General features: G+C 34.7%; 1 protein-coding gene across 6 annotated transcripts in view; it reads right to left on the reverse strand.

Moving 5' to 3' along the window:
- Positions 1 to 4,048: 4,048 nt before the first annotated feature.
- PTPN20 (protein tyrosine phosphatase non-receptor type 20) overlaps positions 4,049 to 20,580 on the reverse strand; it is a 39,574-nt gene continuing 23,042 nt past the window's right edge. For all 6 annotated transcript variants that reach the window (XM_007478578.2, XM_007478579.3, XM_007478580.3 and 3 more), the window contains exons 5-10: positions 20,194 to 20,342; positions 19,308 to 19,398; positions 16,567 to 16,898; positions 12,896 to 13,111; positions 7,300 to 7,362; positions 4,049 to 5,981 (exon numbers count right to left, since the gene is read on the reverse strand). In XM_007478578.2, coding sequence (XP_007478640.1) covers positions 5,901 to 5,981; positions 7,300 to 7,362; positions 12,896 to 13,111; positions 16,567 to 16,898; positions 19,308 to 19,398; positions 20,194 to 20,342 — 932 coding nt within the window. In that variant the 3' untranslated portion in view covers positions 4,049 to 5,900. The remainder of the gene's footprint in view (positions 5,982 to 7,299; positions 7,363 to 12,895; positions 13,112 to 16,566; positions 16,899 to 19,307; positions 19,399 to 20,193; positions 20,343 to 20,580) is intronic.

Here is a 20,580-nt window from a genome sequence, read left to right on the forward strand (position 1 = left end):
ATTTATTTGAATAAGTTCCATCAAGTCAAATTTCAAGCCAATTTTGGTTTATTACAGTCCACTGTAATACAATGTAGTTTTATGAATTTTTATAAAAGTCTAAATTTTGTGGTCATGAAAAGGCTTTTTTCATTTCTAAAATATCAGTTTGTTAGGAATACAGTTACTGAACAAATAAATGAATTGCCAAGAAATTTATATTGTCAAAATTTGGGGGGAGGAAGGGTTGTGGTGGTAAGATGTTCATGAGGCGGAAATTCTCTTCTCCAGGGCAGATGAATAACTCATCTGCAATAATCGTAGAGAGTTGCTTGTAGCACTGAAGATTTAATTGGCATGCCCATGTTCACCCCACTAGACTATGTCTGAGAGCTTAAAAGTACAAAAAATCATCAGTTTAGAGCTTGAAGGATTCACCAACCTCTTTGTTTTACAAATGAGTATAGTGAGGTCCAGGGAAGTTATGTGAATGGCTAGAAGAAATGAGTCATCATGGTAGGGTGAAACAAAGACAAAGACAAATAAATAGCCACCTAAGGAAAATAGATTTAGTTTTTTGTTGTATATATAAAACTTGGATGACCTAAGTAATTACAATTAAAGAGGCATCACAGAGGGATTGTGTTCTAAGCTATTAACAGCTGAGCTTTGATTATGGTTAAAACAAAAAATAAGTTATAGAATACTTCTAAAGTTTGCAAAGCAATTTACATGTTATCTTAGCAACAATAGGTCAGTTCTGTTATCACCCTCATTTTTTTAATCATTGAAGAAACTGCAGCCGAGACATATTAAATCTGAGGCAGAATTCAAACTCAGGTCTTCCTGATTTGAAGTACAAAGGTTTGGCCACTGAAACACCTGACTCCCATACCTTATAATTTCAATCACTGGGGACATTTCCATCTGTGGTTTAAAAGTGCTAAAGAAAATGCTACTTGGAGTAGAACCAAACCCAGGGTTTTATGTATAACCATCCTGACCTTGGGCTTTCTTGGGGAAAGTACCCCAGGTTGGTAAGTGAGTTTTTCAGATAGCTGAAGAGAGCCCCAGCATCCCAAAACTCTTTCATCTCACCAGTTGCTTCTGCTCTCCAGAGCACCTATTAGGAGACTGCTCATTCATTTTCCTGATGAGACTTAGAATTCAGAGCAGAGACTAGGAAATAAGAGGGCCTACTGCATAGACAACCTATCCCCAAATCTCAGAGTCTGGCAGCTGCCACCTAAGACTATAACAAGTACCACTGGCATGCTCTTTATCCAACAAGGGGCGATGCCTATAGATACCTGCACATAGATTTACCTGTGGACTGCTGGATATCTGGTTTACCCATTTAATCCGAATTTGATCAAAATTTTGGACAGCGTAGTATTTTGGAGATACTGTGCTGTATGTAGAATCTTATCAGATATAAACTCCTGAACGTTCCAAACAGCTAAGTCAACAATTACCTATAGTACAATATTTTTGAACTTCCTGTCAAACAAGATACATTTTAAAAAGAGCCCCTCTATAGGGTAGGGGAAGGAAGGTAAAAAGGGAGAGGGGGAGAGAGAGGGAAGGGAGGAAGGGAAAGAGAGATAGACAGAGAGACAGAGATAAAGACACTGAGAGAACACTTGGATGCAAACCCTGCTTCCAACACTTTTAGCTGTGAGACCCTAGGCAAGTCATTTAATTTCCCTCAGCTTTAGGCAACTCTCTAAGATTTTAAGTTATACATGGGCTGTAAATAGTGCAATAGTTCTGAATCAGTGATCTCCAATATTGCTATGACTCTTCTCTAAACAGAAGAATGAGGAGGGGGACATATGTGGGGTGGGTGAAGCTAAAGATGCAAAGGCGTTAGGATCCAACCAGTGACTATGAAACAGAAATGAAGATGAGGATTTTCTGAAATAATGAAAATCAATTGTAAGCATGATTCCACTTCCATGGTTTTTTAAAAGAATATGTGGAGTACATTGAACAGCAATTCATTTTCTTCTCAAAAGATTTTTTTAAAGTAATACAAATGTGTTTTCTCTCCCTCTCATACCCCACCTCACTGAGGAAAGAAAGCTGTAGTAATGAATATGTTGTTTTGGTGATTGTGCCAATTTCACTGATTTTTTAAAAATTTCATACAAATCCTCAAAATTACTCATTTTCATGTTGAAATTATAGTATAAATTATTCTGATTCTGATCACTTTGATCTGTATCAGTTCATTTGTCTTCCTATGAATTTGAAATCATTTCCCCTATATTTTTATAGGACACTAATATCCCATTACATTTATATTTCACAATTTGTTTAGCCATTTCAGTTGATGATTATCCTACTAGTCCCCAGCGTTTAAATATCCCCCCAAAATATTTTATACATAAGACTTTTTCCTCTTCCTTTGAATCTTTAGTAAAATCATAATTGAGTGAAATGTTTTTTTGTATAAAATTTTAAATCACTTTCCAGAATGGTTGGACTAATTCCAAGTGCCAACAATGAGTCAATCTTCCTATTTTGCTACAGCATCTCCAACATTTGGGGGGGGGGGTGTCATTTGTCAACCTATGGATATGAGATGCAGTTTCACCAGTGTTTTGTCTTTCATTTTTCATTTTATGAGGTTTTTTCCCATATGGATATTGGTGGGCTGGATTTTATATATTCAGAAATACCTGTTCATAACCTTAGATCATTTTGCAGTTTGGGGGAATGGTTATCATTCATTTCCATTTAAATCTGTTCAAATATATATTTTATATGTCAAAATATGAGACCTTATTATCAAAGAACCTTGCACTAAATATTTTCCCCACAGCTTACCTTTTCACATTTGATTTATGGTTTGTGCAAAACATTTTTTATTTCATGTAATCAACATCCATTTATGTTTGATACACTTTTTTTGATCATTAACCTTTCCTCTACCAATAGATCTGATAAGTTCTGTGTTTCTCTAATTTGTTTATAATTTCCTCTTTTAGCTCATTTGGAATTTTTATTGGTATAAGGTATGAAATGCTCATCTAAATTTATTCCATACTACTGTCCAACTTTCCCAGCAGATTTTGTCAAATAATGAGTCTTGATCCCAGTAGCTAGGATAATGAATACTGGGCTCCTAGGTTCATTTTCTTCTGGATGTTGTGTGCCTAATCTGTTCCATGATTTGGCTTTTAAATACAAAAAAATGAGTTTTTCATCCAGGGTGGTATTTCTGTTACACTCCAGAGCAATATAATAATGTTATGTTACAATCTGAACTCATTTCAGCCACTCACTTGAGTAATCAAAAATCAAGGGATAGACTTTACTGTAGCAGGAAGTGAAATTTCTGCCACCCACCTTTATGATTCTGCTTGTTGGTGTATCATCAAGAGACTGTTCTGACCCTATGAATAAATTCCCTTTGTCCCTGTCTGGCACCCCTGAGGTCTTTCTGACTTCGTGGGCACCCTTTGAGATCTCTGAGCCAACACCCTAATGAGACTCACAAACAGGAAAACACATTCCTCCTAGAAATGAAAAACAATTAAGAAAGAAAGTAAGCTGAGATCTCATTACTTGAGGGAGTTTTCAACTTGCTATTACATCACTGATTTCAAGGTGTTTTCCTATGAGGTTTTCCATAAAAATAACTCAGTTAAATGATCCATGAAGAGAAAATGTGAACTGAATTAATAACTCCATAATGTCATGAGCAGAATAAAAGAAAAAAGAGAGCTCATAGAAAATCACATATGTAAGAGCTATGTGGATAAAAAATATGCAGAGGTCACTTTTAAGGAAGGTAATTTTGATCCAGTATATAAATGTTTTGCATAATGTTTACTTAAAAATATTTAATTAAAGTTTAACATTAATGTATACACATATTAATGTCTAAAAAAGCACTATATCCAAAGGAACCATGAGATACTCCCATAGGAGTCAATGGGAGTTCCATAGTCTTAACTCTAGGTTGGAATTTGAGTCACTATTTGTGAGAGTATTTCAATTAGTAAAACTTTTTTTTTTCATTTAGAATTCCATTCATGAGAACAAAACGAAATGAATGTAGTTGATATTTCCAAAGTTGCTACTTTAATTTCCCTGGAAAATTGAAAATTTGTCCAGCTGTAAAAATAGGATGCAGAAGCTAAGGAATGAATATGCTGAAAAGAACACCAAGCATCTATTACAGAAGTTGGCTTCAAAAGAAAAATCCTGGGTCCAACTAAATAAAAGCACTTTTGTACAATATATAGCACATTTCCATTTGAACAGTCCTATACAAAATGCATGTCATACAGTACATATAGCACAATTATTTTACAAAAAAAATAGAGAGAGCTATTAAATACATTGAATAAATATCTAAAGCTAAAGACTTCTACTGACTACTACTTAACAGAACAAGATAAATGAAATTATCAATTGATTTAACATAAAATTGTAAAGCACACACATACATGGTATAATACCTAGCAGGAAAAAATATCTATAAGCCATCCATTTTTATCAGCAAATTCAAGTGTACATTCAGTTAAGGAAAGCAATTAAGCCTCTTAAGAACCCAGGATCTACAACTGTGACTTCAAGCATTTCCCCAGTGTGTTGCATAAGTCACCCTGATCGCTAATCAATAACGCTTGAATGTACAGAATTTTATCAATTCCTTTTAATTGATGATAGTATACAGTGTGGAACTGAAAGTCCTTTACATAATATCACTGTTATTCTTTATCAATTCACAAGTTCTTATCTAAGCTGATTATAATAGTAGTTACATCCTTCAAAAGCAAGTTCGCAAGTCTTTCTTTTCAGAAATCCAAATTAATCTTTTTCCCTGGAAAAACAGACAACTAATTGAAACTTCTATGGTTTTCAGAAGAGGGAAAAAAAGAAGGAAAGAAATGAACGATTACAAATCCCAGAGAGAAAAAGAAAATCTATAGCTTAAAAGATCTTGTGGACAATTCAGAATTATGGAATGATATTTTTAAATAAAAAATTATTGGTCAGCTAAAGGACAAGGAATAACAAGCCAAAAAATTTCTTTTTGATACTAGCACAACAGGCTGAGTAATACTCAAAGTGTTAGGGTAGAACGGGAAAGAACTCAAGTTGGGCAGTAGTTACTTCTTGACTCTAACAGAAAAAATCCATTTCAGTCTTGGATTGTTCATTTCAGTGTGCTCATGTTGTAGATGGAGAGAACTCTGATCACCCTCTATTATTCCTACATCCTCTTGCTCCTCATGTCTACGTAACTGCCTCAAAAATGCCATATTCCCCATGAAATCTCAGTAAGCTCTCAGAGGGGTACAAAAGAAAACTAGAAATGGAGCCCACCTTGTGTAGATACAGTAAATCCATCCTAATTAGGTCTTTTGTAGACTGGGTTATTCAAAGAACCAGCGGGAAATACCAACTCTTTAGTCAAATAACAGGAGCAAGATTCTCTTTGAAGTCGCTGCAAGGGATAATTGCTGTTGTCCTGCAGTTTATTGGCCCTAAATTCTCCCCAAAACAAGTATATAATAAAGTTCTGAAAAACTAGTGATCTTTAGCTGCCCTTCCTGAATAAAATCTTACCAAAAATGTTTGACTCTATTGTTCCCCATCATCCTCTCAGCTGCATAGCTAATACACAGTAACTTTCTGTAATGATTATCCCATTGAGATGGGGGTGGCATTGTCCTAATATTAAAAGCAACCACTAACTATGAGGCAATATCCTTCTTTTGAAGCATTATTTCATCCCCAACCTTAATTATTCTGCCTTCAGAGACTCTTCAGATACCAAGGTACTTGAGTATACTAACAAAAATATGTTATTATATCTGTAGGCTAGCAAATATCCATTTGGAGGAGGAGACAGACACCAAACTGCTTGATCACTTTCAGCTGCAATGCAAGAAGAACCATTCTTATTCCAAGGATACACGTGCAGAGGTTTGGATTTTTCGTAGAACATGAATCACAGTTTCATAACAAAATTGATACTGCTCCTAAATGTCCATGAAAACAAGAGAGAAATAATCAGTTTTGCACCTTTAATAACTACAAATATCAACTATTTGGAAGGGCACATTTGAAATTTTTTTGGTTTCATCAATAATACCATAAAGTTGGTAGATAGACCATATTTATTTAAGTTCTTTACAAACTGTATGTCTCAGAGTGTGTGTGGGGGGGAACCATTAAAATGATTAATAATAATGATAACTAATTAAAAATAATAATAATGAACAGAAAGTAAATATACATTAATTGAGGTTAATTTGATCCTTATCACAAAAGATTGCCTTTGCAGAAAGAGCTTGATAAATGGTTGTTGATTGGCCTGTTGATTGATTGACTTCAGTATAGACTACTAGAGAAAGGCAGACTAGTGATCTGATCTCTCACAGTTCTTCCCAACCCTATAATCCTAAGAATAAATCTCCACTGGGAACCTCAAATGGTGAGCTAGCATTAAATATGAAAGCAACCCTCTTTCACTTTTCTTAAATTATTTAGTTGTTTCAAATAAAAATGGTTTGGGGAAGAAGGAGTGAAATGGATAATTGCCTCTCCTTCTTTTATTTATACAGATATTTCTCCACTGAAGTTCCACTCCAATGTCTCCTTGCCTTATGGAAATCTGCAAAGACAATGCTATGAAAGCACAAAGCAGGAAACACACTGGAAACTGGAGAAACCAGTAATGATCTAAAATCTGAAAACCGATTTAACCTATTTAGCTTCAAGGAGGAGCATTACTGGAAGGCTGGCTCCTCATAAGAGTATTTTGTCCATAGAGTTTCATTAAATTGTCTTTTCTATGGAGGGGTTAGGATCTGCACAAGATGACATATACATATCACTTTGTATTTGCCCAGTAGAGATATAAGCTCCTTGAGGGCAGGGACTATTTCATTTTTGTCTTTGTATGCCTAGCATCACAAATAATGTACATAGTGAATGCTTCATGAATGTTTATTGATCTGAATTTTGATATATTAAAGAAAAATCTGTGGTGACTTGAGGTAACTCCTGAAAAAACAACTAAGTCTGCCCAGGAAATTTTCAGGGAAATGAGCAAACATAAAAACAATTTTGTTTTCTAATCACCCATACTTTCTGTCTCCAGGTGTCATGAATAAGTACTGCCCTTCTCTGACTAAAGTCAGACTAACATTCCTTTTGTAATATGGCAGCAGCCCTTATATTTTGATGATACAAAATACTCTATTATCAAACCAAAAGATTCCTTTCCCAACATTCATCAAAATGACTTCTTCTTAGTTTTGTTTTTCAGACCCCATCTCTGTAGTTAAAGTTTACCTTGGTCTGAATCATACCGCAACGTTGATTTCTCATTTGGGTCACAATAGTCTTGATATCGAACTGTGAGAAGATAAAATTGATTAGACATTAACAGCGTTGAAGGGGGAAACTGTAGACCTATCATTCTAATTTGGCAAAGAGAAAATATCATGCTATAGACACCTCTACTGGATAAAGACTACATAGACTAATAAAATTCTTATTTTCAGGGGTAACAAAATATGCCACACCTAAGACTAACGAACATTTCCAAAGAAAGAGTGAAGATTTGGGTTATCCAAAATGCAATTCCTCAAGAAAATGAAAATTTTAGCTAAGCAATTTCTATCTATAATCACAAGTTTTGGAAAGCATGAAACATGTATAATTCTTCAAAAATGTAAAACAAAGCTTTTTAAATAAATATAAGATATTCATCTGAACTCACAACTTAACCTCCAGACTTGTAAGCTTGTTAATCATGAAGCATTGTTCAATGAGGCATCAGAAAAATTAAAAAAGCAATGTATGTGTCTGTGTGTTTCTGTGTGTGTGTGTGTGTGTGTAAAACTCTGTATTTTGAAACAGTGCAGATGAATTCATAGAAGTAATCATTTAAATAAGGGTTAAATATGTGATTAACCCATAAAATCTTCTCACTCCAATAACATTTCTGAAAGGCAACATGATGAATAGAGGTCTGTCATTAGAATCCAGAGGACTTGAGTTCAAATCTCAACTTTGACACATAATGGCCATGAAAGGGTACGTAGGCCACTTAATCTTTCAGTGTTCCCCTGGCAAATCTCTAAAGCTATCACCAACTATGAATTTTGGATTTTCTCCATTTTGCTTAGTCTTTAAAAATTCTAGCAACCAGGAATGTCTACACCCCTACTTAAGGATTAAGTGTTGAGGAGGATAGCCTATGACCAACATGTGCTAGCAAGTGACAAATAAGAAACAACTGACAGACCCTCTGGGTTGTCCTAAGTCAAGCTTAAGCTACCACTGGTACATGTGAGGCACAGGAAGTGATGTAAAGAAAGGTTGATATATTTCACGTCACTTCTGCTCACACACTTTCTCTTGTGGAGATGTTGGGCTTTTTCAGCATTGGGAGCTCGTGGAGGTGTTCTTAGCATTTTTGGAGAGTGGTTTAGGCTGATTCCTCTTTTCCTTTACCTCCTAAAACACTATCCTCCTAGGAGGCCCCTCATCTCGGAGGAGGCCTTGTGGCTGGAAGCTGAGCTAGATTGGCCTAGGCCTCTGAACAGGTCTTATCTTGCTTGCCAGAGCAGTTCAAGATCCCTTTCCTCACTCTCTTCTTCTTAATTTCTTCCTTCTATTGTAATTAAAATCACCATAAAAATCCAAAACTGACTTGAGTAATTTATTGGGATTGAATTAATCCCTGTGGTGACCACTAGTATAATATATTCAGTCAACAACCCTAATTTTACCCTTAACACAACAGGTGAAGGATTCTTCTGCCTCTGTAGGTAGTTTCCTCACCTCAGAGTTCCCTATATAAATGAAATCACATATCTGGACAAAAAACAAACAAACAACAAAAACGGTTGCAGTTCCATATCTATTTGAGCCCCAATTCTTATTATGTGGAGCACAAAGAAGCATTCACTTCTAAGAAAAAAGGACATTGATCTCAAGTGCTGGAAGACCTCAAAGAAAAATTCAAAATCAAATAAGTCAGGGCAAAGAAAAATGGGAAGAAAATGAAGAAAATGAAATTAATACAAAAAAGAAAAAAAATCTTAAAAAGCAAAATTGGTCAACTGGAAAAAGAGGCATACAAATTTAATGGGAAAAAAAAAAGAATTTCCTAAAAGAAAAGAATTTGCCCCCTGGTAAAAGAAGCAAAAAAAAAAAGTCCAAAGAAGAAAAGTTCCATGAAATCTAGAATAGCTCAAATGACGAAATTCATTCTTTAAAAATTAGAATTGGGCAAATAGAAGGTAATGGCTTCAAGAGACATCAAGAAACAATAAAACAAAATTAATAAATTAATAAAATAGAATAAAATTTGAAATATCTCATTAAAAATTGAAAGTGACCCAAAGTGGGAACATCTAGGTAGCATAATAGTCAGGTCTGGAGTCAAAAAGACCTGCCCCAAAGACTTCTTAACTGGGTGGCCTGGACAAATCACTCCACTCCAGTTGCCTAACCATTGCAGCTCTTCTGTCTTAGACTTGATATTAAGACCAAAGGTAAGGATTAAAAAAAAAATAAGGAAGTGATCCAAGGGCATTGGAAAAGTACATGGCATGTGTGAACTTTCTGCAGTGCATTGCCAACAATTATATGACCAAGAGAAGTTGCATAAAAGAAATGACCTAGAAAATATAGATACAGAAAAGGAGGTTGATAGGTTGTGTAGCACCAGGGGATCCCAAAAGACATATAACTGGATCATAGATTTGGAACTCACAATAATCTAAGCACAACGAAATAGAACCCTCTCATTTAAAGAATGAGAGAATAGAAGACCAAGAAATTTAAAGGACTTGCTCAAAGTCACACTGTCCTAACAGAACTGCAATCCAAACCTGGATCCTTGGGATAGAAACATAAGACTCTTTCCACAAGACTTTACCATCTTCCTAGCAAGATCAAGAGGTTTGGTGAGTGAATTCATTATCACACTATTATCTGTGAAATAATAAAAGAACTAGAGGTTTGTGCCTCTAGGACTTTCAATAGTCTATAGAGAATTTGTTGAAGCATATGAACACCAAATATACCACTGGGCAAAAACAAATCAAGAGGTTATGATATATTCCATGGAAGGAGTACCCTCACCTGTTGGCTCATAGATTGATATCAAGGCATTAACAACTAATTCAACAAATCTTCATCTGATATCTACTATGGGTGACACAATATGATAGGAATTGGGAAAGATGTGAAAATAATCAAGACCATTTCTCTTCGGGACCTCATGTGGCAGTTTCTATATTAGATTGGGAATAGATTGGATGACTAAGCCCCCCTCCAACTCTGGAAGTCTATGATTTTCAGACACAAATAGAAAAACTGTGCATAGCAACTGAGGCAGCAGGTGATCCATGTGGATAAATGCTTTCTTTCACAGCACATCAAAGTATTCATTTACACATTATATTAGCATAACCAACTTGTTCTTTCCCACAAAATCAAAAAGGAGTGAAGAACTTCAAAGAAGCAAACAAACATTTCTGCTGAAGCAGTCATTCTATTTCTCACTGCCTCATCAACAGCTCTATCTTGACTACTTGGGTTTAGACAGTAAGTAAATCTGTAGCTTTTAAATGCATCATGCAGAAACAGGAAAGAAAGGATTCTCTTCCCACTGTCAATCCCAAGGACATTCTATTCACTCCTACAGAGCTACAGAGATGGAGCAATTGGATGAGTTGTTGATGTCTTTGTTTTGTAAAGTCATCCATAAATGTTAAGTGTAAAGCCTGAAATACATAAGCCCTACCAGGGTTAGATTACCTCTATCCCCTAGGGAAGGTTAAACCCAATGTACCACTAAGTGAAATTTCTGGGAAGATGTGCTCAGGCACTTGCTATATTGTAATTTTGGGGTTTTGTTTTGTATTATTTCCACTTAGTCCAGTAGCCATTCCTTGCTGTCTGATTTCTGAGATCCAAAGTCTTTACATGGGAAGCTATAGCTTTAAAAAACACCCTTGAGTTGCTGATTAGGAGGAGGATAAACTCTTCAAGCTAAATTTGTGGGGTACTATCATTGGTGTGTTGAAGTCTGCTCACTCTAGCTTTCAAAAGCTGATTGTCTGATTTTCAGCATAAGCATTGATACTTCAAAAATGGAAAAATATTATGAATCAGGGCTTGAGTTATTTTATTGTCTAGACTTGAAGTGATTGAAGTCTAGACTTGAAGATGAAATGAAAATTAAACTTTAAAATGAATTAGGCATAATCCTGGTTATGATTATATCTCCTTCTACCTCTGACTATAGCTTTCCCTTCATACATTCCCTTCTTCTTAACTTTCCTAATCCCATCTAAAACACCATACTAACATTCTAGTCACCATGTTTGCCACCTTACCTTCTTTCTTCCTACTCTTCATGTTCAATTGCCAAGTCTTTTCAGTCCTATCTCCATAGTGTACCTCACCATCCATCTATCCATCCTTTTCTCCACTCATTCACCAGTCTTATCAAATCATCACCTCTTATAAAATAACCTTCAATCTTCTAATCTGCCTAATCTATCTCAGTCCTCCAGTATCTCCCCTGTTTGATCCATCCTTCATGTAGTTGTCATAGTGATATTCCTAATGCAAGCATCATCAACATAAACACTTTCCTGCCTTCCTCTTTCCAACTACTAGTGCCCTCCTCCTGAAAATTACTTTACATATTTCACATTTAATTTTCAAGTTACATATTTCCTTTTAAAAAATCTACTTTACTTTGAGGTTAGAAACTATTTCCTTTTTCCCTTTAAATAATCAGATCTTGACATACAAAGTGCATTTAATAAATACTTGCTAAATGAATTAACTCAAGTAATAATAAAATATATATTATCATTTTAACATTTATATAGCACCTACTGTTTACCAGGCACTATGCTAAGTGCTTTACAAATATTATCTTATTTGATCCTTAAAAGAACCCAGGGGTGTAGGTGTAATTCTTGTATTCATTGAGGGATCTGAAGCAAACAGGGTTAAGGGATTTGTCTAAGGTCATTCAACTATTAAATATCTATCAAGATATCAATAGCAGTCTTCCTGACTCCAAACCCAATACTCTAGTTAATACACTATTCCTTAACTGCAACCTTCTGCAAGGTTTTGACATTGATTAGAATCTCTGTGACCTTACACATTGGATATCAGCCAGGGTATACTATTCTTGATCTAGTTCAAAGTTCTGATTAAAGGCCATGGGTTCAAGTGATACCATGAAATCTGAAGTAGAGATAAAATATTTCTGATACTGAGTATGGCCATCTAAAAGGATAAGTATCTAAACCATGGCAGAAGATAAAGAACAGTGAAGAGAGAAAATGAGTTGTGATAGCTGGGTATAGTCAGGATTTGGCATCCTCTAGGATGACAATTCACCCATGTCAGAACTACAAATCTTTTCACTGAGGTCAAGTAGCACAAAATATGCTTTCAGGGGAATGGAAAGGAATATCAGGTGCTCGGGGGCCATCATTATTGTCAGTCTCCTGTAAATTCAGCATCTTAAAACAGCCCCAGATGTCCACCCTAGTTAAAGTTATGTTAATCTGAACTTTGCTAGGCAATACAGTGGGACCATAATTTAAGTAGATTTCCCAACCAACATTATTTTAGAAAACCCCCTGAAAAGCTCTGGGTGACAAATGTGACTTTTCTAAGATAGGATCATATTTTTAGAGTTGGAAAATGACCTAAAAGATCATCCAGTAAACCCTTCCAAATTACAGAGAGGTTCCAAAGCCACTTGTAATGTGGTCACATAGATAATAAGTGGGAGAGCATGGGTTTCAATCCAAGACTTTGATTCCAAAACATATCAACACTCTTCCACTGCACCAGCTTTATCATATAGATGGAGGGTGGGATGGGGAGAAGTACTTACCTCTAAGTCGTTTTCTAGGGCATGAAGCACAACATCCATACACAGGAGGACTCCAGTTCTCCCTATACCTGCACTGCAGTGGGCAATGATGGGTCCTGTCTCATGGATCTTCTTCATGTAGCGGATATAACTTACGAAGGCTTCATAGGATGTGGGGATACCATGGTCTGGCCAGTTCATGAATTGTATCTGATGCACAAAGTGAACAGATCCTGTCTGCAAGAGAAATACTATCATTATCCCTTAGATCAGGGATATCTCAATTCCCTTTGTGCCTTTGCAAAGCACCAGTCAGGTGACTCAGTGGTAAAGAGTGCCCGGCAGGTCTAGAGTCAGAAGGAATCTGACCTCACACACTTCCCAGCTGTGTGACCTTGAGGAAGCCATTTAACCCTGTTTACCTAGTACCTTTCTGTCTTAGATTATTACTAAGTCAGTAAGTAAGGTTTTTTTAAAGCTTTCAAAAAGCTCACAGCCTAATGAGACAACATGCAAAGTATATACAAATGAGATATAAAAAGGTTAAAGTATAAGCAATCAACAATAGAGAGGTTGACTCTAAAACCTCTGGGGAATAACAGAATTAGAGAGTTAGAATAAACTTCAGGGATCATCTACTCCAAACCATAGATGAAGACGACCCCACTAAAACATACCAAATGAGTGGTCACCTAGCCCTCTGCTTGAAGACCTTTAAGACAGGTAAACTGTGGCTTCTGTCTAGTTTTCCATATTCTTAACATCAGGTCTCAATTTGCCTATTTGTAACTTCCACTGAAAGTTTCTATTTTTTTCTCAAATAATCCCTCTTCCATATGACAGTCTGAGGGATTAAGGAAAGGAGGGGATAAGAACAAGATAACATCTAAATTCTTTTCTAGCCTTAAAATAGCATGATCCATCAACCCTGACTCCCTAGCTGTTCCATGAACAAAAGGCTTTATCTCTCAGTTATGGGTATTTTCTCTGGGCGTCTTCCATACCTGGAATGTTCTCCCATGGCCCCATCTCCACCTAATGACTTCCCTAGTTTGCCTTTAAGTCCTAACTAAAATCTCATTTTAACACTGGAAGTCTTCCCCAACATTTCATAATTCCAGTATCTTTCTTCCATTAATTATTTCCTATGTAATCTTATACATAGCTTATTTTGTAAATATTTGTTTGAATACTGTCTCCTCCATTAGATTCTAGGTTCCATTAGGGCAGGGACTGTCTTTTGTTTCTTTTTGTATCTTCAGAGCTTAGTACTGTGTCTGGCACATAGTAGGTAAATGTTCAATGATTGATACTTATTAATTGGTCTTCCTAAGTAGGATCTAGAAAGGAGGTTTTTTATTTGAAAACTATGGAAAATAGTACTTTTGGTGTGACACCCATCTAGCCCCAGCACGTGTTGCTCTAAGACCATCACTCTTTGCTGACTACAGCTACAGCAGGCTCTGCCTCTCTGTCACCTTGTTTTCTTGGGCACATAAGTCACTAGAAGTCAACATTCCATTCTGCTCTGGAATAACTATCCTCAGTAACTCAGGACTCCCAATCACTGTATCTCATCCTCTTCAGGTCTACCTTACTTTTTATCCCCTTCCTTTTCTTCTTAGGTTGACTTTCTCTTTTCCACGTGATGAAATATACTTTGAACAATATCCTAGGAAATGAAGTCCCAGTCACATGGCCTATTAATATACTTAGCATCCTAGCACATAGCATCCTGAAAAGTATCTGACCCCTGTTATTTGTCCATCTTCCAGGCATTCAAATATATTCTTTCATTCATTCTATCAATAAATGTTTTCCTGAGACTCAAAAGGTTATGGATTGCCCAAATCCTTAAAAGCTAATAAGTTGTAAAGTTAGGCTTAGACTCCAGAGATTCTAACTCCTAATCTAATGCCCAAATGGGTAGCACTGTCCTCCTTTAGAAAATACAAGAAAGCAAAAGTAAAGTGGTCAGTTGAGATTTGGAATAAAACAGAATGGTGAGATATCCTCGCAAACATTTCAAACGAAAATGAAGGAACCATGAAGCAGTGGGTCATATTGGAAAGAAGACAAGGTCAGCAACACTACCAATGTATCTTGGTCAAGATGTATCCCTTTTGGGGATTCAGTCTCCTCATTTGTAAGAGAACCTTCAGGATTCCTTACCATAATGAATCAAAGAGCCTATTATTATTCTAAATGGTAAAATAGACTGATATCTGGGGAAAGAGATAAGACCTATGTTCATTAGCATTGGGAATTCTGCATGATGAAATGTCCTCCTTAAATGCCAGTCAGCACTTTCTATGCAACTTGGCTTAGAGAGTTGACTGGAGAATTTAGAGGTTAAACAATTTGCCCAGGGTCACATCCTTAGGATGTATTGGAAGCAAGACTGGAACTCAGGCCTTCCTGACTTCAAAGTCAGTGCTCTATCCCCTCTATCATAATAACTTTTAAATTTTATGAGTATATTTAATTTCCTCAATTTTCCTTCTCAATCCATTACCAAAACTTGTCCATACTTAATTATTGTCAAGGTTTTCTAATGAAACTTATAGTAAAGTAGTTTAAGAACCCTTCCATTTAAATGTGGATATATAAAAGAATCCCATGTTCAGCTATTTAAAACAGTCTTCAACCTGGACTCATTGGATAACATTCAAAAAAATACCAATCAGAACCATCACTGAATAATGTATTTTATAAATACAGTTAATAAGGTTATCCACAGTCATATAATGAACTGATAGTCTTAATGCAATCTAAAGCATACCATTTTTGACCTTATTTCCTTCATGAGTTTTTTTCTTGTATAAGTAGCATGCGTATTCTTTCAAAAAGCAATGAAAATGGAAACATATATTGCATGATAGTACACATATAACCTATATCACATTACCTGCCATATCAGGGAGTGGGAAAGAGAGGTAGGGAAGGAGAAAACATGGATCACAAAATATCAGAAAATTATTATTAAAAATTGTATCTACATGTAATCTGGAAAAGAAAAATATAATAAAATATTTTAAAATAAATTATCTTCTTCATTTTTATTTCCTTATTTAAAAATTGAATATAATAATGTTCTCTTATTTCATAGAGATGTCCCTTTGACCTGCTATTCTAAAAGAAAATACTAAGTTGAAATAACAACAATAAACACAATATTAATAATAATATCAATCATTGAAATTTACATAGAAAACCAAGGTTTAAAAAATGATTTTTGTATATAATCCCATTCTGTCTTAACTAGAACCCTGCACGAGGTGATAAAATATGAATATTTCATAAATATATAAAAATATGCATTCAATGTAAACTTATCAATGCATAAACTAATGCCAATAGAAGATGTGCTCACTGAGAACAGACTTTAATTTCTTGTCTGTTTATCTCAAGGACCTACCTTAGAATTGGGAAAATATGAGGGTAAATTGTTTGTCAGTTGATTATCACTTTGGTTCATCTTAAACCTAGGTTTCCATGACACTGTGGCATGAGGTTTGGGAGGGTCTTAGAATCAATTAGAAAATAGAAGCCCTTATTTTTTAATCCAATTTTCTAGTAATCTCCAAACCCCCAAACTTCAAATGTGGATATGTTTACTAATAAGCAGAAGAATATATTGACTAGTCCTAGAGGTGATTTTGATGTATGTGTGTGTATGTATAATGACTCACCTTGTTAACAATCTTAAACACTCGAATTATAAAAGCCTCCAAAATCTGGGTATTCTCTAATTCAACAAGAAAGTTTTGAAGACCTAATGGCTTAGTCAGAGAAATAGGCCAATAAGGGTGGCATTTGATGATTCCATCCTCCATCTCTTTGGTTATCATGGCAATGACATTAGACTTATTTTCCCAAACCATTTGCCAAAAGTCTTCTGTGGTTCCTGGTAGGGGTGCTTGGGTTGCGATGTAGAAGAATTCTTCTCCTGCATTCGATATCCGGATATAATTTGCATTGATATAATCCTGGGATTGTCCTATTGAAACCCGTGTTCTATCATCTGTTCCACACAGAAACAGAAAAATACATAATCAAAATTTCTAATCAGTATTTATCTTTTAAGTATAATTTTTCTATTGCCATCAAAAACTTTATACATTAAAATGCTAATTGATTTTAAGTATATTAATATGCCAGAAATATAAGGATTTTTCCTATAAGCATGTAGAGGACTATCCCGTATTTTAGTCTAATTAATTCAGTGAACAAATTCTCAAGATAATGAATAAAAAGATGCCAAATTTGCAAATTTTTATTTTAAAAAAGGATAGGCAAGTATCAGCTTAAACATTCAACTGCCTACAGGTTTAGAGTTAGACTAGATCCATCAGTTATAAAGCCCTTTTTATGTGCCAGGTACTTTGATAGGCACTGATAATTTCTCCAAGTTACTTCTAAACTAATTATGTAGTAAAAACATAAAGCTCTCCATTCCCAACTGAAAAATGGTCAAAGGAAATAAGATTTTCTTCATGAGAAGAAATCCAAGCTATCAATGAATGGCCAAATGAAAAATTCTTTAAATCACTAAATAGATAAAATGCATAAAAAATATCTGAGATACCACCTCCTACTCATCATTGACAAATTGAGATTGGAAAAGTTGACAAAAAAAGGAAATTTACAAATTCTGTAGAAAGTTTTGGGAAATGTACATTAATTCATTTTTGGTTGTGCTGTGAACTGGTCTAGCTACTATGGAAAGAAATTTGGAATTATGCCTGACAAAATATTAAATTATGCAAACTGTTAGACCCAGGGATACTGCTACTAGGCCTACACCCCAAAAAGATCCAATAAAGAAGAAGGAGATACACTTTACCAAAATATTACTAACAGCTCTTTTTGTAGTAACAAAGAATTAGAAACTGAGCTGATGCCTATCAATTGGGAAATGGATAGACAAGTAGTGGCATATGTATGTGAGAGAATACTTTTTATTGTAAAATAGGAAATAATGAAGGGGATAGTTTCAGAAAAATCCAGAAAGATTTATATTAAATGATATCAACTAAAGTAAAAAGAAGCAGGGAATAATTTATATAGAAAAAGCAATATTGTAAAGACAAACAACTTTCAAAGATTTTGGAACTCTAACAAAAAGACTAAGCATAATAATAGACAACTCAAGAGGAAATACATTTTTGTCATCTAATAGAGAGGTAATGAATTAAAAATAAACATCAACATTTGTTTTGTATGGAGTTTTATTAGACATGATCAATATGGGTATTTTTATGCTTGGCTAATATACATGATAATTAGAGTGGTTTTTGTTTTTTCTGTTTTCTCAATTGATGATAGGGGTATATGTGTGCAAAGAGGGGCCTGAAAATAAAACAATTAAAACCAAAAAAATGATAAAGTATATATAGTTTAATGTGATTTGTTTTGTCCAGGTCTGCAATTTAATAATTGAAAACTCCTGATATGGAATTCCCAGAGGATATTCCCTCCCTTGATATAGATAGGCAACTTGACAATAACAAGAGAGTAGCCTGAGGCAATGAAAGGTTTAGTAATTTGCCTTGGGGCTCATAGTACATATGAAACACAAGTAATATTGAATCCAATTGGAACTTTCTGACTTGTAAGGCACCCCATTAATTATAAACCCATATTTTCTCTTTTTAATGTGTTGCTGTAAATTTCAATTTTCTTTTCATTATTTCTGATTAATCTTTAGTTTTCATTGCTTCCCCCCAGGTATATTTTTTCTCTTGCATGGCACTGGTTCTTGAAGATGGAAGTGCCCTTTGAATAAAGAAATAATTCAGCCAGTATTAAGGGAGTTCATGTTTCCCCCCCAATACATTTCTTTACATTGTACCTAAATAAGAATATGGGCTATTCTGAGGGTTCAGTTAACATGACCCATTTGACTTTGGCTTTTTTTTTGTGAGAAGCAAACTCCCCAGGGGCTAATTTATACACATAGGGACAGAAATTCTATGAGTAAGATACTTTCCAAGAGGAACTTTAATGGCATTACTCATTGCACAGGATCCACTTTAACTTAATGGCTTAGGAAGGAATGCAAGAAACCTTATGGTGGGAAAACAAATAGCAATGAAATCAGGACCTGGGTTCAAATGCCATCTCTAAAATTATGTGATCTTGGTCAGGTAATATTAATCACTCTGTTCAGTTTCTTTATTTCTAAAAGGAGTAATATTGGACTCTTAAATCTTTACCAGTTCTAGTTCAATGCTTTAATGAAATCAGTCACCTGGCCTTGAAGGATATACAACTACTTTAATAATCAGTCAATTCTACTAGATATAAGTGTATCACCAATGGTTAAAGATGATTTCCAGGTTCCACTTCTAATCTCCAGGACTATAAAGTCCCCCTTTTTTTAGTATTTTCAAAACTAAATTGAAAAAATTATGAAAACTGATCTGCTTACATGGAATAATATCTCGATATCGGTTTTTGTCTCTGTTTTCTGGATTATTTCCCAAGATGCAATCATCAAGTAGTTCTCTGTTTTCTAAAGCCTAAAAATAAAGAAAACAAGAATGATGATTTCTCTCCTACAACAAAAGATTAACTTTTGACACAGGATTACTAATCCCTGTAATCCATTTTTGAAAAGTGAGAACCATAATCTTATTCTACTAAGACATTCTGTCAGAGTATGCTAGAGTCAGCTGATATTGGCTCAGGATAACTGATTGTTAAAATTTTCAGAGTTTTTAAATCTTAGAAACAAGGAGATGCTACATATCAGGTCTTGTTTTATTATTTTCTTGACTGTCTAGATTTAAGTGATGGAGAAAGTATTAATAATGCAGATTAAACTAAAAACTGTGCCTACAAAAAGCCTACAAAATCTAAAAAGCCTTGCCTACATTTGGGGAGGGGACTCAGTTAAACATTTTCTAGCACATCCCTGAATATTCTCTATCTGTCATAATTCATTTAGTCCACTGTTAAATATTTACAGTGAATTAAAAAAAAACAATAAATCATATCTTTAGTAGCTTTAGTACTCCTTTTATAAGAGGAGAGAAAAAATGATAGGTTTCTGTCAAGATGTCCATGGTCCAAAAAGTCTTTATTTGTATAGGCTAACCAAAAATAGTAATATTAAATTCTCTAAAACTATTCTTTCCATATCCATAAAAATGAAAGGAATAAACCAGAAAAGTAAGGTGAACATTTTTTAAAACCTTGTTTCCCTTACCATAGGAAGAATTACCAATTGAGAGGCCAAGAATTCAAGAAAGAATCCTTCTCAGATGTAAAGAACATATATGTATATAAACTTTGAGTATCATTTGCACAATTACCAAAAATTCTTCGAAGATTTCTTTTTGGTCTATCCGCTTTTCAATGTCTTCAATCAGATTTCTGACGGTTGACCTCAATAATGTACCAGATAGATTTGGCCTAATTTCAGATATTTCAATTAGTTCTTCCTCAGTAATAATTTTCTCACCTAAAAAAAAGGAAATGACAACCATATCCAATACTTGAAATTATACTCAATTTTCCATTAATATTTTACCTAAATTCTTTTTTTTAATATTAAAACACAAGTCAGAGATCCTAAGATTATATTTATCAAATACAGATCTTTAGGATCTATTTTTTTTCTAAAAGAAATACATTTGAGAAATGAAATTTTATACTGTATGTGTTGCCTAAGTTGCATCCTTATATATTTTATAAGTTTG

This window comes from Monodelphis domestica, chromosome 1 (assembly GCF_027887165.1).
Source record: "Monodelphis domestica isolate mMonDom1 chromosome 1, mMonDom1.pri, whole genome shotgun sequence".
In the NCBI taxonomy this organism is placed as follows: Eukaryota; Metazoa; Chordata; class Mammalia; order Didelphimorphia; family Didelphidae; genus Monodelphis; species Monodelphis domestica.